The 25,748-nt window shown below is 49.2% G+C and overlaps 2 protein-coding genes across 2 annotated transcripts; one reads left to right on the top strand and one right to left on the bottom strand.

Annotated features, from left to right (window-relative positions):
* Nucleotides 1-1,407: 1,407 nt before the first annotated feature.
* SMG9 (SMG9 nonsense mediated mRNA decay factor) lies at nt 1,408-17,434 on the bottom strand. Its single transcript, XM_063140445.1, has 15 exons — nt 17,327-17,434; nt 15,604-15,832; nt 13,394-13,550; nt 13,238-13,312; nt 12,402-12,645; nt 11,946-12,043; nt 10,547-10,659; nt 9,650-9,761; nt 8,471-8,566; nt 7,918-8,003; nt 6,269-6,375; nt 5,309-5,416; nt 4,034-4,159; nt 3,064-3,208; nt 1,408-2,174 (listed from the first exon to the last, which is right to left on the bottom strand). Exons 3-15 carry the CDS (start codon nt 13,535-13,537, stop codon nt 2,096-2,098), a joined length of 1,533 nt encoding a protein of 510 aa, XP_062996515.1. The 5' UTR covers nt 13,538-13,550; nt 15,604-15,832; nt 17,327-17,434; the 3' UTR covers nt 1,408-2,095.
* A 175-nt stretch (nt 17,435-17,609) lies between these two features.
* Nucleotides 17,610-23,137, top strand: LOC134408242 (zinc finger protein 526-like). Its single transcript, XM_063140444.1, has 3 exons — nt 17,610-17,767; nt 19,084-19,173; nt 20,783-23,137. The coding sequence occupies exons 1-3, from the start codon at nt 17,708-17,710 to the stop codon at nt 22,886-22,888; spliced, it is 2,256 nt and encodes a 751-aa protein (XP_062996514.1). The 5' UTR covers nt 17,610-17,707; the 3' UTR covers nt 22,889-23,137.
* The last annotated feature ends 2,611 nt before the right edge of the window (nt 23,138-25,748 follow it).

Below are 25,748 nucleotides of genomic sequence, written 5' to 3'. Positions count from 1 at the left end.
CCCCTATTCCCATTTCTGGTACACCCATGGGACTGGAAGCACCTATTTCCATTTCTAGACTAACAGCAGTTGGGTCATTATGGCTGACAAAGAAACTGCAATTTGTTTAAACCAGCCTTTCCCAACCTCTAGATGTGTTGGACTACAATTCCCAACATGCCCCAGCAGGCATGGTTTGTTGAAAGAAGTCAGGAACAAAGCATGGTTTCTGATCCTTGCTTGTTTCAAGAAACCGTAGTTTAGTTCAAATGTAACAATAAGCCCTGATTAGTTTAAACCAAGAAATGGATGCTTCCTATCATGGCTGTGCTTTGGTAGCCACAAGACCAAACTGGGCTAGTACGCTCTAACACCAAAGAGGAACGATGAAGCATTTAAACCAGTGTCATGCTAGAACTGCCTGCCTGCTAAAGAAAAGTTCCAGCAGCTCAAGGGTGTGGATGTGAAGCAATTATTTTCGAGGCAACCTTAGGCCATGGCTAGATGAGGGGGTTGGAGGGCGACGATCTTGCGATTTTATAATTGCGAGATCATCGCCCTCGTCTACACGCGGGGCATCACATCGCAGCCGCCATTTTGGATTTGGTTTTTTAAAGGAGAAGGAGTGCTCATCTGAAAACTAAGTTTTTTTTTTAAAAAAAAAACGAAAACCCTCTCCCCACCCCACCCCCGATGGGCTCCCGTGCCTGGTTACTCATGAGAAGCTGGGACAACCTGCAACACCCGCCCACACGTTCTGTGGTCTTGGGATCATCCCGAGACTGCGGGGGGAAAGGGTAGGCTGATATCCCCCTGCTCCCAGGATCCCCTGTATGTCATGTGAACACACAGGGATGATCCAGGGGTTATCCCCGGGATATCAGCTTGTCTAGCTATGCCCTTAATCTCAGACACAGACCCGTGATGTGAGAAGTGTAACATTTTTCTGTAGGATGCGTCTCTCTGCATGGGAAGTTCCTGCAATCATTTTGAAGTCCAAGCAACGATCAGCGCACTCACCCACATATAGATGGCACGGAAGAAAAAGGAAAGGAACCTCTCGTGCAAGCACTGAATCATTACTGACTCTTGGAGGGACGGCAGCTTTCGCTGACGTTTTCTTGGCAGGCCTTATAGCGGGGTGGTTTGCCGTTGCCTTCCCCGGCCATTATTACCTTTCCCCCAGCGAAGGCGGAGTCAGCCCGAGCTGGCTGTCTGAGAACCAGCTTCCTCTGGGATCGAACTCAGGCCGTGGGGAGAGTTTCAGCTGCAGAAACTGCTGCTTTACCGCTCTGCGCCACACGAGGCTCTTTTGTAGATGGCATACACACACGCAAACACACAGTCAATGCTGCTAACAGAAGAGCACAATGTGGTGGTGTGGCTGTCGGGGTGTTGTTGTTTTTAAAAAATCCATCATAACATGAAGCAGCTTGAACAGTTTATTAAACAAGAATAGTATATTCATGCAAAGGGGGAATGAATGATCCACTTTGCAACGGAGGAACAAGAAAGCAGGGTGGGGTGGGGGAGTGGATCAAGGAAAGGGACACAGATTTGAGCAAGGAGAGAGAGAGAGAGATGGGGTGGAGTACACTTCCCTCAACACACTAAAGAATTAGGAATCAAGTCTGAAAATACTCAAAGCAGCCAAGTCAACTCCCCCATTGATCTTTGCCCAGACCCAGCACTGCATCTGCAGAGGAGTCCATCCACCCCCATAAGGTTTGTAAGAGATTGATGGTGGCCTTAACTTTCACCCTGGCTGAAGGGCTTTGCAACACTGGAAGACCGCGTAGCACAGAAGTCAAGAAGAGCTCTTTCCCATCTAGGTAAGTAGGTGGAAATCAGACCCTTAAAAGACAAAAGGGTAAGATCCATGCTGGGCAGTGGGCGGTATGGTGGCCCAGTAGGGACACCACCAATTCTGCATTTTTGCTCCCGAAACCTGGCCTGGCACCTCCGCAGGGCTGGTGCCCCCCTACAGCTCCCCTCTCTGGGATACACACATCGCTTTGTGCCTCTGGACGAGGGCACAGACACCCTGGCTCACCCAGCTCGGGGGGCGGGGGAGCCTGGCTACCCCCTTGGCAGCTCCAGTGTGAGAACTTCACGCTCACGCCAGCAGGCGGCTGTACTCCGAGAGAGCAGAGGACTTCTTCACACCATCCCAGATGCGTGCCGCATAGTGGAACCTGCCCGAGAGAGAAGAGTCAAAATGTATTCCTTTATTCATCAAAAGCACGGTTAACCTCCTCTTCATAGCCGTCAACTTATAAGTGCAATAAATAAATAAATAAATACATAGGTGTGAACCAGTCCTATGATTCTATGAGGCCATAGAATATGCAGCAGAAGTGGCAAAGGAAAAGACACTTAGATTGAATGGAGCATAATGAATGAAGCTGGGTAAAAAGACACTGAGAAAAGAGCAAAATCTAGCTGAAGAGCCTTAAAAGAAGCATATCAATAACAAGATGAGCAGCAGAATCAAGTAATGAAATAAGAAAGATCCAGAGGTGGGAGACCAATAAAAAGAATATTAGCAGAACTGAGAATGAGGCAGAACCCTGAACTAGAGTCTTCGTGCCAGTAAAAGAAAGACGGAGCACATCTAAACAACATTGGTGGCTGTGGTGGCTTTTTAAACCCAGCAAGTAAGGATTGCTACGGATAAAAGGAGCTCAAGAGCTCATATCGAAGGAAAGGATGTGGGTATGGACAGGCTTCTGAATGCGTACCTGCATTTCCCTCAAAGGGAGACATCTACAGTTTTACACAGGAAAGACGTGTAGGACATTAACCCCACAAAGAGCCTGTTGAGACAACACGCTAAGCCATGATTGAGCTGCTACCCCTTTTCCAGCAAATAGTGAGCGTGTTTAAACTGTGGTTATGTAGCCACCATGGTTGGCTAAGCCATAACGTTTAGCGTAAAATGCTGAGCGTGTCGTCTGAACAGAGTCAAAGTGTCCTTCAGTACCTTCAAGTTTAAAAATAAATAAATAAAATAAAATAAATCTTCCCATAATACTTCCACTACCGAGCATTTACACAAACACACACACACACGCAGGCACTTACCAGTTCTTTTCAGTCAGGATGGTGTGGGAAAGTTGAGGCCGGGACATAGACATAATCTGGCTCCGAAGCTTGGCCATCAGAGACTGGAAGCTGGGGTGTCCTTTGTACCCAGGCAGGAGGGAGAAGAGGGGGGCACCTCCCGGGGCTGCAAAGGAAAAGGAAGACGGGGCGATTACTCCATCTTTTGAGACACTCAGAGCTTTTAGCAGACTGCAAACAGTATCTTCCAAAAGGACTCCTTGGAAGAACAAAGCAATCGCATGCAGATCCGTAGGTCAATTTCTCCTTTTTTCAGGGGCGGCGTTGGCCGTCCCAAGCGAACATTTGATAGGGTGGGCTTGGAACCCGAAGCAATTTACTTTGGGAAGTAAATTGCTTTGAATTCCAAGCCCGACCTATCGGACATGATTCAATCAATAGATTTTGCTTCCTGTGTCACGGTCTCCATAACTCATCATATTAGGGCATAACTATATGCAGTGTGTGCGGGGGAATTCTGCAATTCCAGCTGAGCAGAGGTGGGAGAGGAAATGTATCATGTAACCCTGCTGTTTCTTCACTCAACACCACCCCCGGGTGTGTGGGTGTGTTTCCCCCCCACCAAGAGATAAGATACAAATCTCCTTACTTTTTAACCTCTTTAGAAGAAAGCAGCTTGGCATGGGTGGGAAGGATTTATTTTAGAGCCACATCTGAACAGTGATTCTGAGCGCTCAAATGGTTGGGAAAGAAAAGCGTAAGCAACACCCATCTCCCTCTCAAGAGCCACCCGCGGCCGCTACGGGAGAAGGCAGCGTCACGGAGCACCACCCCTTGTGCCTGTTCACACATTGTGGTCTGAACTATGGAAGTTAAATATGCTGGGAACAGATTTCAGGACAAACTTGCCCAAAGAAGGGGGGCAAAAGGGGCTTTTGGTCTCTTCTGGCTGTATGAACAGCAAGAGACCTGCAGAATTCTGGCTACTCACTTGCTCTGGGCAGAGCGTCATCTGCGTCTGTATCCATAAAGGGCAGTAAGAAGAGGTTGACCTCTGAGTCCAGGTAACTCTGGGGCAGGCCGGGGAATATGTTACATTCCAACATGGAAAGGGTACCTAGAGGAGGAGAAATGGCTCAGTTAAGCAGACAACTAACCGAGACACTGAGAAACATGATTTTTCTGGCTCAGGAGCTTAGGAGGAGGAGGTGGCCGGAAAGCCAGTGCTGACCCCTGGATAGCAACACATTTATTTATTACATTTATATACCGCCCCATAGCCGAAGCTCTCTGGGCAGTTTACAAAAATTAAAAACAGTAAACAGTATACAAAATTTAAAACCATCAAAAACATAAAAACAGCAGTATAAAAACGACAGTATCCATTTAAAAACAACAGTTCTGGGGGCTGTTAAAAACAAACTTAGTATTGTTAGATGCTGTTTAATGCCTAAAAGAGAAAAGTCTTGACCTGGAGCCTAAAAGATAATAGTGTTGGTGCCAGGTGAGCCTCATCGGGGAGATCATTCCACAGTCAGGGGGCCATCACCGTGAAGGCCTTCTCCCTTGTTGCCATCCTCCGAGCTTCCCTCGGAGTAGGCACTCGGAGGAGGACCTTAGATGTTGAGCGCAGTGTACGGGTAGGTTCATGTCGGGAGAGGCGTTCCATCAGGTATTGTGGTCCCAAGTCATGTAGGGCTTTATAGGTTAAAACCAGCACCTTGAATTGGGCTCGGAAATGTATAGGCAGCCAATGCAAGCAGGTTGAGAATGCCAGTCTCTGCATAGGCTCCATTTCCTCCATGCTATCCCTTACATTTAACGCTCCCCACCTCTCCCCCAAACTGACTAGGGGGCTGCTTGGCACAGGCATTTGATGCCATGTTGCCTTCGCAGCCTCTGGGGTCCCAACTCATGCAGAGACTGAATGGGGGCTCCATGATCACATCAGCACCAAGGCTCTCACGGTCAGGGAAACGACTTCATCACACTCAATCCCATCCATTGTGGTGCTCATTCTAAAACCTGCTTTCCTTTAGCAATGCAACTTCGTCACCTGTCCTCAGACCGCTCTGGGGGCCCACTGTAAAGATGAATCCCATACTAATCCACGGTAATCTCTCCACCTGTAGTCTGAAGTGACACACTCTTTTCTGCCACCTCATTCTCCTGCATGTATAAACCAGGCCCACCTTGATTCCGTGACCTACTAAGATTTAAGCTCCACATTCTGGTTTTCCAAGCGAACTGGAAAGAGAGACGTTACCTTTGTATTTCAGATGGGAGTGCATCATGATTTTGTCAATAACAAGGTGCATCTGCTTCAGGTTCCGGGGGCAGAAGTTCTCCCTCTTGGCTTTGTTCTGGAGAAAAACTAGAGAGAGAGAGAGAGAGAGAAGATAAAGGTTTACAGGCACCGTGAATTAAATGCACCCTGCCTCCAATTCTCAGTAGTACAGAAAATATACGGGACCCCTCCCACTCCCCGCCACACATACACGAAGTCAGAACAGACCCAAACGTAATATGCTGATATGAAGGGCAACCAACTAGAACAGCGGTTCTCAACCTGTGGGTCGCGACCCCTTTGGGGGTCGAACGACCCTTTCACAGGGGTCGCCTAAGACCATCGGAAAACACATATTTAATTATGTTCAATTTGTAACAATGAAAATACATCCTGCATCTCAGATATTTACATTACGATTCATAACAGTAGCAAAATTACAGTGATGAAGTAGCAACGAAAATAATTTTATGGTTGGGGGTCACCACAACATGAGGAACTGTATTAAAGGGTCGCGGCATTAGGAAGGTTGAGAACCACTGAACTAGAAGCTGTTATGGCTGTGTTATCTGCCATACGTGCAGGAATGCTGCACAAACAGAGAATCTACTATCCAATGTGAAATTCCGCAGCTTGGGAACCGCAGCTTTCATCGAAGAGAAAAGCTGGGGGAAACGTATGGAAAGCACTTAGGGATCTCAGAAGTCACAGGAGGACACTGCAAGAAGAAACGTTTAGTGGCCTCTATCCACTTGGCCCCATGTTGGCTCGACTCCCTGTCTCCTCTGCCCCTCCTCCCTTCCAACTTCTGCCTCCTCCACCCACCATTTCCTGCTTTCCAGCCCACTGCCTACTCCAGATGCGACCACTCTCGGAGATAGGATACTGGGATGGAGGAGCAGATGGCTGACCCAGCCCCAGGCATATGCTCTGCTATACCAATGTGTGGGTAGTATTCTGTGCCCTCGTCTGAGCCAGAGGAGCCACTGGATTCATGACTAGGGGATGGAGTGGAGGGTTTTACCATCTCGGCCGTCTGAAGGAACCTGCAACCGACATAGAAGAGCTTTAGTATAGCACTGTTAAGACAAAATGGCTTGCTAGAACGGACATCATCTCCCTCGTGTGGTAACAGGGAGGAATGCAGGATCTTTGTGCTATTAGCGATGTGTCCCGGTTTGAATTATTGCAAGGAAAACATGCAACGCCAATAGTATGAAGTGGGGTGAGAAAGGGGCAATGGCTTTCAAGCTGGTGGCAGAATAAGGGATGAGGAAAGGGCAAATGTCATCTCCCCCCCCCTTTCTGCATTCATTCAGACAACAGATCTTAAATTGCTGAACTTACACTTACTAGTTGGCATTAAAGTAGACAACAGAAACAGATCTGTGTCCTGCCTAAAATAGAGCTAAAATCCCATGAACGCCCCCACCCCACCCACCTCTCTCTCTCTCTCTCTCTCTCACACACACACACACACACACACACACACAGTGTAAGTTGCATTAACTTATGGATGTTGTGGAATCATGGACAGCGTTTTGTTAGAAAGTGCTATATAAGAGTGGCGCAGAGCGGTAAAGCAGCAGTTTCTGCAGCTGAAACTCTCCCCACGGCCTGAGTTCGATCCCAGCAGAAGCTGGTTTCAGGCAGCCAGCTCGGGTCGACTCAGCCTTCCATCCTCCCGAGGTCGGTAAAATGAGTACCCAGCTAGCTGGGGGAAAGGTAATAACGGCCGGGGAAGGCAACAGCAAACCACCCCGCTATAAGGCCTGCCAAGAAAACATCAGCGAAAGCTGGTGTCCCTCCAAGAGTCAGTAATGACTCAGTGCTTGCACGAGAGGTTCCTTTCCTTCCTTTCTCGCTCATGGCAGTTTTTCTAGACGGACATGATGGGCATTGCCAAGTCATGCTGTCTTTTACAGATTCAAGAATTTCCTGACAATTGAGCATGTTTTAAGTATGACTGCTTTCTGGATGGTGGTGTGGATGTATTTTGGTAGGCCCAGTTTCTGAAGGTTTTCTGTATAGTTTTTGGATGTGATGCCAGTGACTGATGTGACTAATGGAATAATAGTGACCTTTTCCTGTTGCCATAGTTCTTTGACTTTCATGGCCAGTGGTGTGTACTATTTTCCTCTTCCTTTTAAACATTTTTGTCATTCGGTATTGCTATGTGGATGAGGTGTGTGTGTTTTTCTTTTTTGTCTATGACTATAATGTCTGGTCAGTTGCAAGGGACTGTTTTGTCAGTACGAATTGTTCTGACCCAGTATATTTTATGGTCTGCATTTTCCAAGATTGTTTCAGGTGAGTATTTATAGTATGGTGTAGGTTACTTGATAAGGTTGGATTTGATGGCCAGTAGTTGGTGAATTATTTTTGTAGCTGTATTGTGTCTGTCCGTTATTATTATTATTCCAGCTTTTCTTGGAACAGGATTTGGGTAACCTTAAAGCAGAGTTCATATTTAAGTGTACGGGAAAGATTATCCCAGCCCTCCCCCAGGCACTGGACCATGCCTGGCTAAATGAGCCATTGGCTTGTCTCAGTTTCCTATAGCTTCTAGATCTTTCCCCGTCTCTCACCTGTACAAGCTTAGATCAGTGAACCAGTCTTGCACCACAATGACCACATGGCAGACGGTGAAGAGGAACGCAGCGATCTGCAGGGACTGAAAGGAAAGCACCCGTGAGTGGGAGAGATGGCACAGGTCCTACAAGACCCCAGGATACAAGGAACCACAGATGGAGGCTTTGATCCGAGTCCTTGTTCAGAAGAACAAGTAACACCTTTGCTCCTGAACGGAGCAGACCATGCTTGGGAAACAGTTTGGCGTTATATAGATGAGTTGACTGAAGAGACAACCCGTGAGGGTGAAGCCAGCTTGTAAGAAGGATAGAAGGGATGACAGAGCCAAAAAGAAGAAGCACAACTGAATGGAAAAAGGATTAGTCTGCTTCCCCTGTGTCTCCCCATGTTTCACTTCCACATAACCCTGTAAGGACAGGGGCCCACCCATTTCTATAGGGGGGGGGGGTTCACCCCATCGTCTGCCAGAAGTGAAGGTTCTGTAGCTCATCCTCTTCACCCACATCAGCAGCACCCATCGACCAACACAGAACAAGAACGGTCATTTACCTGCATCTCAACATAGGTGTGGGGTAGATTATACTCCGGAGGCAGCTTGCGGTCATTGTTGATCAGGTGATCTAGGATGGAGGGGCTGAGAATGGGCTGCAGAGAGGGGAAATAAAGACCTTTCAAGGCCTACTCAATGCCAGACCACGGCTATCCTGGCGACTGTCCTAGTTTCTTAGCCAAAGCTCGTACCTTTCTATTTGCTTGGCTTCCTTTGTTCACTTAAGTCGCTTAACCCGGTATCCTAATTTCCCCAATCTTCTGCCTTTTTTCTTGCAGCCCATTTCACTCCTTCCAACAAATCCAGACCACCACCTTCCGTCCTGCAGCCTGGACAGTACAGGCTCCCCTAGCTTGAACTCCTACGCTACAGGATCAGGCACCTTGCGGAACAGAGGTGTTATCAAATGCATGAGGGGATTCAAGTCAGAACGGACCCAAACGTAATATGCTGGTATGAAGGTGTTAGCAGAACCACCTCCATTTTTAACAGGAAACTGTAAAATCTCCATTGCACTCCAAGCAAAATGTCATAATGCCCTGTATGAGAATGTCTCCTTGTGTGCGTCCTTGCATCCTTGATTACTAATATAAACAAGAGTCCTGGCTCCAGCTGTCTGTGTTGAAGTTAACTCTCTGTAACTTACTGTCAGGCCAAAGGTATTGTTTACAGGACTGTTTAGCATAATTAGCTATGCCTCAGTGTTATGTTCTGATTGGTTAATGCTGCTACTGGGCCCTGCCCCTTGAAAGCTTTAATACTGTACCATATTCCCTATGTCTTTTGTCTGATTGCTCCCTTTGAAGAGACCAGGCCTTGATTACTAATCAATAAAGCGCTTTTGAACCCTCTGTCGTTGGAATGGTGGAGTCGTGCTTAAGGGCTGTTTGGATCTCGTCCTTGGGTGAAAAGAACATTGATCTAACAAAGGGGAACCAACTAGAAGCTGTTCTGGCTGCGTTATCTGCCATACGTGCAGGAACACTGCCCCAAGCATAGAATCTACTATCCAACGAGATCAAATACCTTCAAGTCTCAAACAAAAAACAAATAAGTGATTGGTCAAAGCAACTGGGATGTGCATTTGAATCTGTCCAGGGACAATGAGAGTTTGCATGAAGTATTCCTCCAAAAAGATAGCTGGAAGGAATTACAAGAAGACCACCCAAACTACAAACCTGAGTGTCAAGGAAGATGATACGCTCCTGAGTGATGAAGAAGTCAATGCCACTGGTCTGGTTTCCCCCACGCTCCTTGATCTCTTGGCTCTGAGTGCGGAACACATAGGTCCTAGAAAAAAGGAGAAGGAATTGGCAGGCAGGAAAGGGGTGTTGATAATTTATAATATATTGCACTTGTGGAAGTGAAGCCTGACTCCTATTGGCTGAGCTGGTGTAACGACATGGAACGTTCAGACAAGCGTTCAAGGAACAAAGCTGAGAGAATGTCTGCAGTGCAGTATTTGTAAGGGTAGGGAAAGTTGTCAGTTTAGCTGAGTTTAAAAGTTGACTTTGCTACTGGGGATAGGTGGAATTTCATGTGTCAAGCTGTGGTCTGGAAATAGATCCTGGGAGCTAAGGGAATCGAATGGGCAGGAACCCCAAAGGCATGGTAGCTGACAGAAAGGTTCCAAACACAACAGCCTAAGAAAGAGTTAAATGGAGGAAAAGGCCTGAGGAAATAGACAAATGCTAAAAAAATTAAAAATAAGGGGAGAGCTGAAGGTCATATTGATTTGAACCAACCAGTTCTTTGATTTCAGACTTCTAGTAACTCTATAACATCAGCCTTTCAGCCCACTCAAGTCATCTCACTGATCAAGATTACTACAAGGCCATAAAGATTTCCTTTTTTTGTTACTTCAAAACTTTATTTCCCAAAATGCCCAAGCTTCATTATTTGCAACCAAAAAACCCTGGGAAATGCCCAAAGCCAGAACCACTAACCAGAACCATGAGCATTCAAGAGGAATCTCCCCAACTACTTTCCTCGTTTGATTCATCCAACCCTTTTTTGGCTAAACAATCTGACTATCCACTTGCAACTACACTTCCCCCAGTCCAGCTCCCAAGTACCTCTGATCTTCTTCAGGCTGATTGGCTGACAGCAGTGACATCACCATGGATTTCCCAGTACCCTGCAGTCCCAGCACTCCAACCACCAGCACATCTGTTTGGTCCAGGAGGTACTAACGTGAGATAGAAAAAAAGCACACTTGTAAACGTGAAGCGTCCAGGCTGGGAGGACAATTCCGCTCTAGTCTGTTAGCCTATCCAGACCTGGATGCCACATGTTAAGGACATGGACAAACTGGAGTAAGCCCAGAGAACGGAATCCAGATTGGAATGCACCAGGGGAAGAGCCTTCAGCGTGATGGCGCCCCTCCTGTGGAATTCCCTGCCTCTGGAGGTCAGACAGGCTCCAACCTTGTACTCTTTTCGGCGCCTCCTGAAAACATCTTTATTCCAAGAAGCCTTTCTTTAACATGCAGCCTTGGATTTCTGTGTTGTTGTTGTTTTGCTTCTTTTTAAATTTTGTTTTAACTGTTTTATTCTGTTTTTATTTTCACTTTACCTTGTACACCGCTCCGAAATTTTTTCAATGAGGAGCGATATATAAATATTCTAAATAAATAAATAATAAATAAATAAGTCCAGGATGGTGAGGGGGCTGAAAACTAAATCCTATAAGGAACAGCTGAAAAAGTTGGATATATTTGGCCTGGAGAAGAGAAAATTAGTGTGGTGTAGTGGCTAAAGTGTTGGACCGGGAATCGGGAGATCCGGGTTCTAGTCCCCACTCGGTGACTTTGGGCCAGTCACAGGCTCTCAGCCCAACCTACCTCACAGGGTTGTTATTGTGAGGATAAAATGGAGAGGAGGATTATGTATGCCGCCTTGGGTTCCTTAAGGAGGAAGAAAGGCGGGATATAAATGTAATAAATAAATAAAATTAAGGGGAGGCCTGATAGTGGTTTTCAAATATCTGTCACACAGAAGATGGAGCAGACTTGTTATCTGTTGATTCAGAGGTCAGGACTAGAACCAGTGAGTGGAAGTTGCAGGGAAGCAAATTTCAACTAAGCAGTAGGTGAAACTTCCTAATAGCTCTGTTCAGCAGTGGAACGGACCACCTCAAGAAGAAATGGCTTCCTCTTTGCTGAAGGTTTTTAAAGCAGAGGCTGGATAACGGTCTGCTAGGGCTCCTGTAGATGCACTGCAGAATCTGCAGCGAGTAGAGGGTTGGAGTACGCGATCTCCAACTGCATAATTCTACACCAACCAAAACAGAAATCACAGAAGCTTAGAGGCTGCTCACAGGGGAAAGGCCCACTCCACTGGAAGTATGCCAGATCACAGCACTAGTGTCAAGTAATGGGGGGCGGGGGGGAGGACATTGACAGAGAGAGCAGGGACGTTGCAGGAAGATAAAGGGAACACCGACGGAAGGAGATTCCCTTGGACTCAACCATACCTCAATGGCGCTGTCACACCAGTTCATTTGGTCGTCCACCAGTTTGATGCTGTGCTTCATCTTCTCCGGGGCCAGCAGCTTGGCCTGGCCAACCACAGCTAGAAAGGCAAGAGTCAGTTAGAGCCAAATGACCATTTCATGGACGAGTCACACGTAAAGGCTTAAGCTGCAGGGGCCCCGCCTAGAGTGAACAGATCCAAAAGAGGGCAGCTTTAACGGATATGTTGAAGAGGGAATTTCACCGGGTGCTGCATGCGTACAATTGACACCTGCCAAAATTCCCTTTTCACTGAAACTGTTAAAGATACAGGAGCCCTGTCCTCCTTTTCATAGGGTCACCCTAACCTAGCCGCCCCTTAATCATAGCTAGCTTTTGAATGCCGGAAGACTCCGTTGCTTTTCCTGCAACAGACCACCACGGCCGCACCTCGGGCGCGGCCCTTTCGCTGTACTTACGATCCATGATGCCGCTGGAGGCCGTGGAGCCCATGCCTCTGTTCTGGATCTGATAGACAGGCTGCGTGGGACGCTGGCCCTCCTTCTCCACCTTGGCGACAGCTGCAGGGGGCTGAGCTGACGCCTCTGCTGCTCCTGCGGGGCCTTTGCCTTCCTCCCGTGGCTTCATCAGCACAATGGGCTTCTCGAGGGCAGGGGCAGCGGCTGGGGCTGGAGTGGGAGTGGGGGTTGGGGCCCCCTTGGACTGTGAGGACACAGAGGCTGAGATCCAAAATCCCTCTCGACCACAAATAGATACAGAGCTGCATTGGCTGAAACCCCTAGATCCACTGCTTTCCCAGAGCTGGGTATATGGCCTCCTCCTCCTCCTCCCTGCCACACCATGCTACCTAAAGCAGCTGGACTGGTAAAGGAGAGTCTCTTCCCTGGCGGGTATGCTCTGGATTCTGTGTCTCTGCATACAGACACACAAACCTCTCTACGTCTTCCAAAAAGTCCACTTACATGGAAAATCCGGAATGAGAAAGGACAGATGCAAGAAGCAGGAAACTCCTCCTCTCTCAAAACGTAAGAGGCAGACGGAAGCAAAGGGAGAAATGGCAACTGGGGGGTGCATATAGTACCCATTGGGGATAGAATCATTTAAAGATCCATTTTTATCTCAAAGCTTTGTAGATATTAGTTTTGCTTTATTGGCAGCTTGAATGACAAGGCTGATGCTCAGAAGTAAGCCAGGCCCTCTGAAGGACTGGCCCATAGAATAGGCACTGTAGGATCAAGTTAACTACTAGGGCGCATCAGGGGACAGTCTGGTGGATCACACTTCCCCAACCTACCCTCTCTGCAGGCGGCTTGGCTAGGATGATGGGTGTCTTCTGCATCACGGTTCCCACCGGCTCATCCATAGGGTCCTACAAAGAGAGCAGGGTCAGGCTAAGCACCCAAGAGGTTCCCTCACTTTATTCCCATGGCAGCTAAAGGATGGATTTTACCCGTCGGTCCCTGTCCCTGTCCCAGGGGACATAGTCGCGATCCCGGCCCGGCCCAGACAGGCTTTGATGACCCATCTCCTTCTCACGGTTCCAGCGACGGCGCCGTTCGTACAGCCCAGGTTGGCTGTGCCCCGACTCTGACATGTGAAAAGGGAACCTGGAGAGGGGAAGAGGATCCCATCAAGCCTCTGAATGATAACATGGGAGAAGGATATTAAAGAGACTTCACAGGGGAGGAGCCAGATGGGGTGAAACATCACAGAAAGGGCCTGGACAGGTGCAACATTTGGATCGCAAAGAAGGCATGAGACAGGTAAGTATAATCAAGTGAAATTGCTAATTTGGGAGCAGTGTGCGTGCACATAGGAATGTTTATTAGAAGGCACAATTTCATGAAGTCTGGGGAACACCAATAGATAGGCATTTGTCTGCATATAACCAGCAATGGTCATCTGTTTCTGGAGGGGACGGGGACTCCTTGACACACTCAGCCAATCTGCATCAAAGTTGCTCAAGTTTGTCCTTCGCTATCCATGTCACCTTCCCTGCCTCCCAAACCAACTCCTGGTTTTGGAGAAGAAAGTGTTGGAAACACAGAAGTGAGCAGTTGAGTCATATAACAACTTGGGGATTTTGTTATATTTAGCTGACTATAAATATCGCAAATAAATAAATTAGGGCAAAGGGTTCTGCTACAGCCTTGCAGTTTAGTTAACTGCCCTTGTCTTAGGTTGGAAGAAAGTAGCTGTGGTTCAGAATACCACGTGTGTCTACACAAACACAGCCCACTTCTAAGCAGTGAGTGATGATCAGTGGGGATACCTCAAAGAACAACAGGAAAGGAAATTGCTTTTCAGATGATCAGCCATAAAAAATACCAAATTTGCGGTTCTTCCTATCTCAAGAGGCCCATTATTTCAAATTTTACGGTTCAGTCAAGTTTTTCTTCCCCGCCGTTACAGATTATATTTTAAATTGCCTCTAGTTTTTAACACTTGATCTATTTATAATGTTAAATAGGTTTTATTTAGGGGGGCAGAGGGCATGTGAGGCCAAAAGACGGGCTTAAAACGTTTTCATAAAAAAGATTAAGGTTTATATTGATTTTATTATTATTAACAATTATTATTAACATTTTGTTTGTTTCTGATGTATGGTTTTCTGTATGTGTGAGTATCTCACTTCGAGACTGCTTTATGCAGTGGGAAGCAACACATAAATTTAATAAATGATACTAAGTAACGAGAATAAATAATACTGAGTAACGAGAATATAAATAATGAAGTATGTAAGGAGCGTGCAAATAATAAAGTGCGGCTGATCATGTGCAGAGTGTTTCACTACTGAGTAGGATGACCATATGAAAAGGAGGACAGGGCTCCTGTATCTTCAGCAGTTGTATTGAAAAGGAAATTTCAGTAGGTGTCATTTGTATATATTGATTTAATTTGATTTATTACGTTTATATACTGCCCCATAGCCGAAGCTCTCTGGGAAGTTTACAAATATATATATATATATATATATATATGGAGAATCTGGTGAAATTCCCTCTTCATCACAACAGTTAAAGCTGCAGGAGCCCTGCCCTCTTTTAAATCTGGTCACTCTAATATAGCTCCTGCAGCTTTAACTGTGGTGATGAAGAGGGAATTTCACCAGGTTCTCCATATGTACAAATGACACCTGCTGAAATATTTATTTATTTATTTATTACATTTCTATACCGCCCAATAGCCGGAGCTCTCTGGGCGGTTCACAAAAATTAAAACCATTCATAATATAAAACAACAGTATAAAACCATAATATAAATACAACTGTTAAAGATACAGGAGCCCTGTCCTCCTTTTCATATGGTCACCCTACAACTGAGTAATCTTAAAACCAACAGCCAAACATCTGGGATTAAAAGAAAAGCTTCCAGGTTAGAGGTCATGGCTTCTAGGGAAGACTTAACTCTAGCTTGCCCCCAAGGGAGGGAGGGGTACAAAGGGACTATAATAGCCTGCGGAGGGATACTCGTGCATCAGCTGTACTGACGTTGCTAAGCACCAGCCCTGCGGAGTGATACGAGGTGGGAGAATAACGACAATTACCGGAACTACACAGCCGGCGGATGGATACTACTAAAACCCCTTAACGAACGGCGGAAGGATACTAGCGTGAATTCTGGGACTACCTACCCGCCCGCCGTCCCGGGGAGAAATACCTGAGTGGCGAAGCGGTGAAACCCGATAACCCTGCTTATGGAGAAAGGATACCGGCCGAGCGTCACTTGAGCCAGCAGGTAGCGTCAGGCGTCGATATCCCTTCGTTGCAAGGCAGCTAGGATGTGGTACTGCGTCTCAGCACATCTTGGAAAGGTAGCAGGGGAAAGAGCCTCGTCGGCCACCGTTGTTTTAGCCACTGCGCACGCGCAGGAAATGAATTCCTCGCTCCTGGAAGAGTGAGCGCCGTTAGCTTTGAGTTGGCGCATGCCCAGTATGTGCCAAAGCTGCTCTCCCTTTTGGGGCGGCCCTCCCCCAGCCAACGCCGGATGTTGCAGGCGAAGTTTCTTTCGTGCGCATGCGCTAAGCGCCGAGAGGCTGTCCAAACCGACTTTGTTTAGGGGGCGTGGCGTAGAACGAATACCGAGGCTAAAGGACAGACGGGAGGATGGTAGTAGTGTACAATGGTTAGAGCAGGTTTTGGGGTTGTTTTTTAAAGGGACTGTCATATGTGAATTAAAACTCGAAAGCTGTCATTTTGCTGTTACTCGGAGTCTTAATTCTAACAATGTACTCCTACTCATGTCTACTCAGAACCCCATTAAGTTCAATGGACTTACTCCCAGGTAAGTGTGTGAAGAAATGCAACCTAAGATCTCTAAAAGAAGCAGAAGTTTGTAGCCAAAAAAATATGGCTGGTTAGTTCAACGTTCAATACAATACTAAGCACCTTTACTCTGAAGTAAGCCCCATTGAGTTCTGTGTCATTTACTCCTTGCATTGTAGATCCTGCACCAATCAAGGTGAGGGGTTGTACTAAATTATTTCCAAGGCCCCTTCCAACACCAAAAAGCCTGGGATTCTATGAAATGTGCATAGGATTGCTGCCATAAGAACATAAGAGCTGTGTTGTATCAGACCTAAGATCCAGTTGATCCAGCATCCTGCGTACACAAGCAGGGCCTGAAAGCAATAATCCTTTCCCTTGGTACTCCGCAACTGGTAGACTGCCCCTGTAGCCGGAGGTTCCATGACTCTCAGCCTAAGATACCTCACAGCATCGTTGTGAGAAGAAAGTGAAGGGCGGTATAAACTGCCTTGTGTTCCTTGCAAAAGGGAAAAATAGCATATGTGTAATATTAATAATAGTAATAAATTGACTAATCTCCACTGATAGCCCTGTACTCCCATATATTTGCTCAATCCCCTTTTAAAGCAATCTAAACTCAGTTCGGATCTGAAGTTCACTCACATACGCAGCTCCTTGACCAGCAGTACTTCCTTTAAGCTGTTGAGCCACAATACTGCAACGTTACCAAAAAGTGCAACTTGGCATAATTAATCTATGCGGAGTGAAAAAGCAGTCCTGTCCAGATCTGGATTCTATGGCAACCTTATGCCCCCTTCGTCTCTCCCTCTCTCTAAAGACCACAAGTTACCCACCAGTATTTTTAGAGCATGCACAGAGTGCCTTTAACCCATCCCAAACCCCTTGCTTGGGTTCGGGCTTAAAATATGTGCAAGCCCTGAAAGAATGCTTTAGAGCAGGTTTGGGCAGAAAATAAGATCTCCAGGTGTTTGGGACGTCAACCCCCGCACCATTCCTGACCGTAGGCCATGCGGGCGGGGGGAGGGGAGTTCTGGGAGTCAAAGTCCAAAGCATCTGGAAATCTACCTTCGGCCCGCCCTTGCTTTAGAGCATACGCAGAGCGCTTTTGAACCCACCGACTGGCCTTCGCACATCCGGAATTGGAGAAAGAGACTTCCGTGGCCACGGAGGACGCGAGCCCTTGCAGCTCCAGCAACCCAAGTACGGGGGTCGGGGGGTCTCTGTGCGTGGAAAGATCTCCGGGAGGAGCTAGGAAGGAGTCTTTGCAGCAAGGAGGGAGGGAGGGAGGGAGGAAGAACGAACTACAACTCCCAGCAGGCCCCGCGCCCTCCCCGCCCCGCGCGTGGGGCCAGTTTCCGGCCGAGCTGGAAGCGCCGCCGTGCTCTGTGCAAAGGGGAGGCGGCCGCGCCGAGGAGGTCGCGCGTGGTGGGCGCAGGGGGGTCTCCTCGGAGCGCGGGCGCCGGGCGGATGCTTCGGGCCGCGGCCCCCCGAGCACCATGCGGGAGGGATTGCTGGGCTGGCCCGGAGCAGCTGCTAGGCCCACCGGACACGCCTTGGTAGGTCTGCCTGGCCGCAGCGGGCAAGTTTGCAGCCCGGAGTGGCGACCCCGCGGGCGCCCCGATCCCTGCGCGGACCGTGCAGAGAGCACCGCTGGGGGCTTTGGTTCTTCTCGGGGGCTGGCTGGGATCCCCGGGGGGAGGGGGGGCAGGTCTGCTGGGTTTCGACTCTTTCTCTTTAGCAGTGAAATTATTATTATTATTATTATTATTATTATTATTATTATTATTATTATTATTATTAAATGCGTTTCTAATCCGCCCAATAACTCATGCCCTGTAGGCGGAATCAGGAAGGCCTGCAGCAGAGCTGGGCTGGGCTCAGTCATGGGTGGCCTCATCCTCGTTATTTCAACCAGGACCTCCCGTTGACGCTTTTAATGGTGCAAAGCACAGAAAGAGGGGCGCTCGGGTGGGGAGGGGGAGCTGAGCAGTTGGCGTGAGTCTCCCCTTGTGTGAAGGGATCCTCCGGATGACCTGGGCTGAAGCAAGGCGCCACTGATACTTTTTGCAAAAAAACCCCAATGGCCCAAACAGGGCAGTCTTTCCCAACCTGGTGCTCCCCAGATGTGTTGGACTCCAGCTCCCATCATTCCCAGCCTGCACTGCTGGAGTCGTAATCCAACACATCTGAAGTGCAGCAGGTTGCGAAAGGCGGTCGCAGAGGTTGGCCTGTGGCCTGGCTTGCCTGCTGCTGCCCAGATCACCAGGGTTACCCGTTAGGGTGGCTGCAAACCACAATTCCCGAGCCTTTAGCAGGGGTGGGGGGGGTCTGCCGTTCAGGACCTGAACATGGAATGCTTGGGTTCTAATTTAGGACTAGCGCTGGGTGGCTGGGACCCCCCCAATAGCACGAGGAAGGGCTTTGGGATCTTTATAAATGCAGGCCTGCACTCGCTTCTTACTGTATAAGTCCCATTGGAATCAGTGGGGCACACCAGCATTTGCTCAGAAGGAAAAGTGATGTAGAAAATGGGCCGTTGGCAGGTGCGATTTGCCTTCGCCCTGATTGGGTGGCAACCCTGAGCTGTGCCAGCTTTGGGGGACTTGGTGTGGGGGACATGGCCTCGGTTGCATCAGGTTCCCTAAATCAATCCAGGGCTCCTGGGTCCTGTCCTCCCCTTGTCCGGTAAGAGGCTCACCATCAGAGTTGCCTTTCTGTTCTCCCTTCCTTCAAGATTCCAAGCTCAGCAGGCCGTCCCGTTCCCCATTCCCAGGGCCTGAGTGCTCGTGCGACATGACGGGCAGCTCTGGACTCAGAGTTTCAATTTTCAGGAGAAACCGAAGGTCACTCAAGATGTTTCTCTTCGTTTCAGGGTGTCATGGACTTGGTGACAGGGATGGAAGTTGGGGCTGAAATCGAAGTGACCGAAGACGGGGATCTAGAGGAGCTGCCTCTGCACTTGGTATGGAGCGGGGGCCTTTTGGTGTGGGAATACCCGAAATCCAGTACATACAGAAGCCCACCAGTATACAGCATATGGGGTGGAGAATGACCCCAGGGGTCCCTATTCTGCTCTGTGCATGCCTGGCAACCTCCCTTCCCTTTTTCTTGTTTTGCAATTGCTCCAAATTCCCTGAGAGTTTATTTGGCAGTTGCTTAATTTGCTCCAACCCAGAGGCTTAAGGGGGGCATCAAATATACTGATAAGACATTCTAGTGTTTAAATAATCCCCATTCTCTGAATTAAATCTCAGTTAATCACCCTGTTGATCACAGCAGAAAGAAAGCATGAGCCGTAAGCTGGGAGCCTGTGGGTGAAGGGCAGTTTACAATTTTTTAAAAAATAAATATGCTCAGGGCAAAGTCTATAGGCAGCCTCCAGGGGGAAATGATCCATAAATGTGGAATTGCTACAGAGAGGAAGTGCCTTGGATGTTCAAACAAGGCGTTCTTGGTTGGTTTTATGAAAAGGAGTGTTATTTACATTTTTTCAGTCCTGGCTACTTTAGGGCTTTGTGGGTTGAAACCAGGAACCCAGTTTCTCCACCGAGAAGAGCTGGGCTCTGATATGTATAAATGATGCAAACTGGCAGAACTTCTTGCTTGGTATAATTTACCTTGTCTCTTTTTGTAGTACGTAGGGCGCAATCCTATGCATGTTTAGATAGGAAAAGGTTCCCCAATTCCCAACATGCCCCAGGCTGGCTGAGAAATGCTGGGAGTTGTAGGACTTTTTTCTTAATTATTACAGATTGTGCCCTTAATCTGTAATAATTATACTACTTGCAATGCTTCGGTGGGTACAAAATGCAGCAGCGAGAGTTCCAGTTGGAAACAGGTTGGCTCCCTGTCTGTTCTCGGGTCCATTTCAAAGTGCAAAGTCCTAAACGATTAAGGACCTCGATACCCTAAGGACTGTCTGTTCCCCAACGAAGCCCTGCTCTTTGCCCGCACACCTCCTGAGATTAAGCAGGTGGGTTGGTACATGGGACAGCCCCCTTGTGTCAGGCTGGGGAGTCAGATCTCTGCCCACCCCCACCCCAGATGATCACCTGGCTCCCTTCTGGGCCTTCCAGGATTCTTTAAATTTCCCTTTTGGCTTAGTGTGTGTGTGTGTGTGTGTGTTTGGTTAATTTATGCACCTGCTTATTCTGTCAGTCTTGTATTATTTTCCCCAAAATTATTTTCTTTCTATTTGTGTTAATTTACTCCTCCACCCCACTGGCTGTTTGGCATGTTGTTTTGAACAGGAAAAGTCGGATGCAAGTGATTGAAATCAATACAGGGACAAACGGCTGTGCATTGTCCCCCTCCAAACAGCGTGGAACCTTATTCAGCGACTCCATTGGCTTCTGAGATGCCAAGCAATGCCAACATGTTTCCAGGCCTATATTTAGAATAATAAGGACTAGAACCTTAGAGAGATGACTCAGGAAACTGAATTCTGTGCTTTTCCCAGCCTCGTGTACAACTGTGACATACACCTAGTCCTGTCTCTATGGAATGAGACGTTTAATAGTATCCGTTTCCTTCCTTCCGTTAACAGCACTCTCCCCTCTCTCTACTACCAGGAAAATGCGAAGAACTGCCTCTCCTGGGAATCCCTGGACATCTCAAGCAGCGATGACGATGGAGAGGCCTACCTGACCTTCTGCTTGCCCGTGAGACGCCCGCCCCGGCCCGTGCAGCGCCTCCCAGCCCAGCGCTCGTCAGCCCCTCCCGCCACCGCCAAGCCGCCGGCCTGCGAGAAATGGATCCCCCCCTTGTACCCCTGCCCGTTGCTCCCGAGCCTTCCCGCCTCGCCCGGGAGCCCCGTGTGCGGCGCTTACCAGTGCCAGCAGTGCCTGCAGGTGTTCATGGAGGAGTGGCATTACGCCCAGCACCTCCAGGACCACGCCCAAGAGGAAGAGGCCCAGCGACGGCTGCTTCGGCTCCCGCCGCGGCCCCACTCCCCGCCCCGCAAGCTGCGCTGCTTGGAGTGTGGCAAGCGTTTCCTGCGGCCCGAGCACTTCGCCCGGCACACCAAGTGGCACCTGAAGCTGGTGCGGAAGGGCATCAAGGTCTGCCACCGGAAGGGAAGCAGGCGCTCCCTGCAGGTCTCCTACGTTTACAAGCCCCTTGGCAGCGCCGAGAGCCTGTCGGGGACCGGGGAGGCTCCCGGCCTTCCAGTCGCGCGGGAAAGTCCGAAGCAGCCCAAGCGTCTCCAAGCGCCCAGGCTGCAGAAGGCAGGCAAGCGGAAGGTTCTCCGGCACCCCAGAAAAAGGCCAGCCGGGGGGCTGCAGGGCGAGGGCCCGCTCAGCTCCATCTCTCCGGGAAACTCGGTAGCCATCCTGGACGGGGACGCCGGCGTGAGCCTCTTGCAGCCCTGGCAGAAGCAGGAGGCCGTCTTGGAAGGTCAAGTGGCCGGGGGGCTTTTCCAGACCGCCGAAAACCAGATCATCATCTTCGACGAGGAGGCGGGGGCCGTGCCCGTCGCGCCGGAGCACCACTTGGCCGAGCTGCAAGCCGCCCTGTTCGACGGCCAGGGGAACGTGAACGCCGTGAGGCCCCTCTTCTTCAGAGCGGAGGAGCAGGCCGCCCTGCTGGACACGCAGATGAGCTTGAGTTCTCTGCAGCTCGGCCAGAGCCCTTGCGCCCTTTACAGGACTGTGTTCCTACAGGCTGAGGAGCCAGGGGCCGCCCTGGATGGCCCGGTGGAGGCTGGGCCCCTTCAACAGGTGATCATTAAGACGTCGGAGGTCTCGCCCACTTTCTACTTGGACCCCGACCCTCACCTCTCTTCTCTGGACTCGGCCACCCTCCATTTTGTCCCCGTGCACCAGGAGCCTCAATTTGTAACCGTCCCCTATGGGAATTCATTGACCTTGGACCAGGCAGCTCCGGCAGATGAAGGGGAGAAGACTTGGGAGGCGCCGGTGACGGCCTTCCAGCTCCCTGGTTACCTCCCTGGCTTGTACCAGCAGAACAAGCAGCCGCCTCCCGTGCCCACCACCGGCCTTTCGCCCAAAAGCCCCGCCGTGGTCCGCCTGGTGCCGTGCACCCCTGGGGACCACCCCGAGGTCCTAGACCTGGAGTACGACACGGGGGGCGGCATCCCGGTGGCCTCCGAGCCATGGGAGGCGACCGCGCGGCCGGAGCAGGAGGCCTACAGTGCTGCAGAGGTGACGGAGGACAGTGTGATCGTGGTGGAGCTGGAGGGAGACTCGGGGGACCAAGGGGTGGTGGTGGGCCGCCCTCGCAAAGGCTCCGGCAGACGTCCTTCACGCAGGACTAGAAAACGGGCCCGTAGAAACCGGGTCCAGGGCTTCGCGTGCCCCGACTGCGACGTGCGCTACAGCCGGCTGTCCCAGCTGCGCTCCCACCGGAAGGGGCCGAGGCGCCGAGGGTGGCGCTGCCTGTGCGAATGCGGGGCCTCCTTCCGCGGCCTGCTCCATCTCTTGAGGCACCAGCTCCAGCACCTGGAGGAAGCGCTCTTCATCTGCGCTACCTGTGGGAAGTCCCTCAAGGGACACACGGGCCTAGCGAGACATGGGACCTGCCAGCCCGGCCCGGCCCGTTTCAGCTGCCCTTGTGGAGCCCGTTTCCGGCGTTTGTCCCGTTACCTCTGGCATCACGTGAGGAGCCAGCGGCCCGGCCTGCGGGTGTACACGCTGTCCGGCTTCCTCTCTTCGGCCTGAGACGGTCCGCCTTGCTCAGGGACCGAGGGCAGGGTGGAAATAATGGCGCTCCTTGCTCAGAACTCCGGTTCACCTTGGAACGGGGCATGAGGCTGCGAGGCCTTTTCCTTCGGGGGGAGCAGTCTTCAAGAAAGGGTTTACCGGTTGTAAAGCTTAACTGATTTCTTTTGGGATGTATGTTCTCCCCATTCACCCACACACCCCACCCCGGTGTAATTATGATGAAGGCAATTAAAACAGTGAAGGATGCGGAGTGCTTAACTTGTTGCTTGCCTGCCGCTGAGGCTTTTGGGAACAGAAATTTATTTTATTTATTTATTGCATTTATATCCTGCCTTTTTTCCTCCAAGGAACCCAAGGTGCCATACATAATCCTCACAACAACAACCCTGTGAGGTAGGTTGGGCTGAGAGTCTGTGACTGGCCCAAAGACACCCAGTGGGTTTCCATGGCCGAGTGGGGACTAGAACCCGGATCTCCCGACTCCCAGTCCGACACACTAGCCACTACACCACACTGGCAAGGGAACCACACAGCAGAGGTCTGGATCAGTTCTGTAAGTTGTGTGTTTATGTGAACAAAGGCAGGAATGATTGAGAATTTGTTGGGGTGGTGGGGGTGGCGATACGTTACGTCCCAGGCTGCAATGTTACAGGGAGCGCAAGTCCCATCAGCCCTAGCCAACACAACCAATGGTTAGGGATCATGGAAATAGCAGTCCAGGAAACAGGAAGAGGGGAAGATTGTTATGTGTCCCCCAAAACAGAAAATATTCTCCGGTGCCTAAACGAAACAAAACATTATGCCCCGTGTGTTTCAGAAAGGACTTTCCCGCCTTAGGGGCCACTTTTTTCCAAATGTGTCACAAAGAGTCTTTCCGATCCTTCATCTGTCTTAGTGCTTCGCCAAATTTTAAGACAGAAGCAGCATCTTCAAATGAATTTGCCCACCTCTACTTTTACTAGTCAGGTAAAATGGGAGACCATCCAAAATGTCTGAAGTCAGAGACACACGCCAGCGTGGAAAGAACCATGCAGCTCCCTCTCCAAGATGGGGAAGTCAACCCTGTAGAGAGGCTGTTGAGATGGGCAGGAGGAGGACTGAAATTCCCCAGCTAGATGGGCAAAAAAGCCCCAGCTAGATGGGCAAAAAAGCCCGTCGAGCAAAAATGTGAAGTAGGGAGGTGACCTGCTCTGCGCTGGATGCTTATGAGCATCAAGGGCGTAAACAATAAGACCTATACATGTTTAGACAAATGCTAGTTGTAGGCCTTCTTTCTGTCTAAACATGCATAGGATTGTGCCCTATGCCTGGTTTCAACCTGGATTCTGATATGCAAACTTATCAATTTGAGTAAAACGCCTACATTTAATCTACTAATGGGGTGACAGCCTTTGTTAGGACTACCGTTTCACATGTTTTCTGTGTAGGAAAAATTAAGAGTTGCCGGTTTTCTTCCTAGCAGAATTCCTGTGTCTTTAAAAGCTGTGGGAGAAGCTGATTTCAGCAGGCAAAGCCTTTCCCATCGCTAGGCCTCCAGGCCAGGAGAAAGAGTCAGTTGCAGAATTTGTCTGTCACACAGACGTTACAGTTGGAGGTGTCCTGCCAGTAAAAAATACGACAACCCTATGATTATGACATGTCCACAAAGTGAATAATCTTCAGTCATCTCGTGAGAAGATATCCCAGGGGTCCATCATTGTTCTGCTTTCTAAAGAAAAAAAATATCCCTGTGTTGGGCAAAAGTGCTCTGAGAAGTGGTGGAATGGGGCATGCTTTGATATTGCTGATAAAGCCCTTTTAAACGCCATTTCTTCTATTTCTTAATAAGAAAATGAAAGCCCATTTGTGAGATCAGATCAAAGTCCTTCAACGTAAGTGTTTATGTATTGCTCACCACCTGCCTGGATAAGAAAGTGAGGACCTTCTCTGCTATGCGAGCCAGGTTCACACATAACACTAACCCATGTATGGATTGTTGAATTCTGGGTTGTTCTGATGTGTGAACCCAGCTGTGCTAACAAAGCATGGTTTGTTAACCATGAACTACCAAGAAAGAATCCATGTTTTGTTGTGTTGTTTAAACCATGGGTGGTTGTTATGTGGGAGCCCAGAACTGTGGGTTGTTTTGTCAGGTTACAGAGAAGGTGGGGAAAAACACACAGGATCTCTTCTCGATCCTCCCAGAGTGCAGAACACGGAATAACGGGCTCAAGTTAAAGGAAGCCAGATTCCGGCTGGACATCAGGAAAAACTTCCTGACTGTTAGAGCAGTACGACAATGGAACCAGTTACCTAGGGAGGTTGTGGGCTCTCCCACACTGGAGGCATTCAAGAGGCAGCTGGACAACTAACTGTCAAGTATGCTGTAGAGTGGATTCTTGCATTGAGCAGGGGGGTTGGACTAGATGGCCTTTTAGGCTCCTTCCAATTCTACTATTCTATGAATTTGGGACACAGACAGAGAGTGGGTGAAGGAGGAGGGAAACAAACAAACCATGGGTTAAATAAACCATAGGTTAGCATATGTGCGAATCAGGTCACAACTGTATATGTAGAGGTTTAGTATCCTCTCTCATCTATAACCAAGTGCTTCAGTTCATCTCGTTGGCTGTGTCTTTTCCGTTGTGAGCCTCCCCCTGCTCCCAATTCATCACTATCAGATGTGATATTTTGGGGAGTTCATGATGTATTTCCATGGGAGAGGGGGAGATATTCCCCTCCCCTCCTCTTGGAGGGACTGCACCAAAATTCAAGAGTCCTGCTGCATATATATGGCTTCTACAGATTGTCAACGAGGCAAACGCTGCACAGATATCAATTTTATTGGTCTGGATTTCGTTTCCCAGAGGCTCAGGGT

Source organism: Elgaria multicarinata, chromosome 13 (assembly GCF_023053635.1).
Source record: "Elgaria multicarinata webbii isolate HBS135686 ecotype San Diego chromosome 13, rElgMul1.1.pri, whole genome shotgun sequence".
Lineage (NCBI taxonomy): Eukaryota > Metazoa > Chordata > Lepidosauria > Squamata > Anguidae > Elgaria > Elgaria multicarinata.
This window is presented reverse-complemented; position numbering and strand designations above follow the sequence as displayed.

Coding starts and splice junctions, on each gene's coding strand:
- LOC134408242 (XM_063140444.1), top strand. CDS start 17,708: ATGCGGGAGGGATTGCTGGGCTGGCCCGGAGCAGCTGCTAGGCCCACC. Junction 17,768..19,083: donor GGCCCACCGGACACGCCTTG/GTAGGTCTGCCT, acceptor TCTTCGTTTCAG/GGTGTCATGGACTTGGTGAC. Junction 19,174..20,782: donor AGGAGCTGCCTCTGCACTTG/GTATGGAGCGGG, acceptor CTCTACTACCAG/GAAAATGCGAAGAACTGCCT.
- SMG9 (XM_063140445.1), bottom strand. CDS start 13,537: ATGTCAGAGTCGGGGCACAGCCAACCTGGGCTGTACGAACGGCGCCGT. Junction 4,160..5,308: donor CTCCCATCTGAAATACAAAG/GTAACGTCTCTC, acceptor CTCCTCCTCTAG/GTACCCTTTCCATGTTGGAA. Junction 2,175..3,063: donor ATCCTGACTGAAAAGAACTG/GTAAGTGCCTGC, acceptor TCTCTCGGGCAG/GTTCCACTATGCGGCACGCA.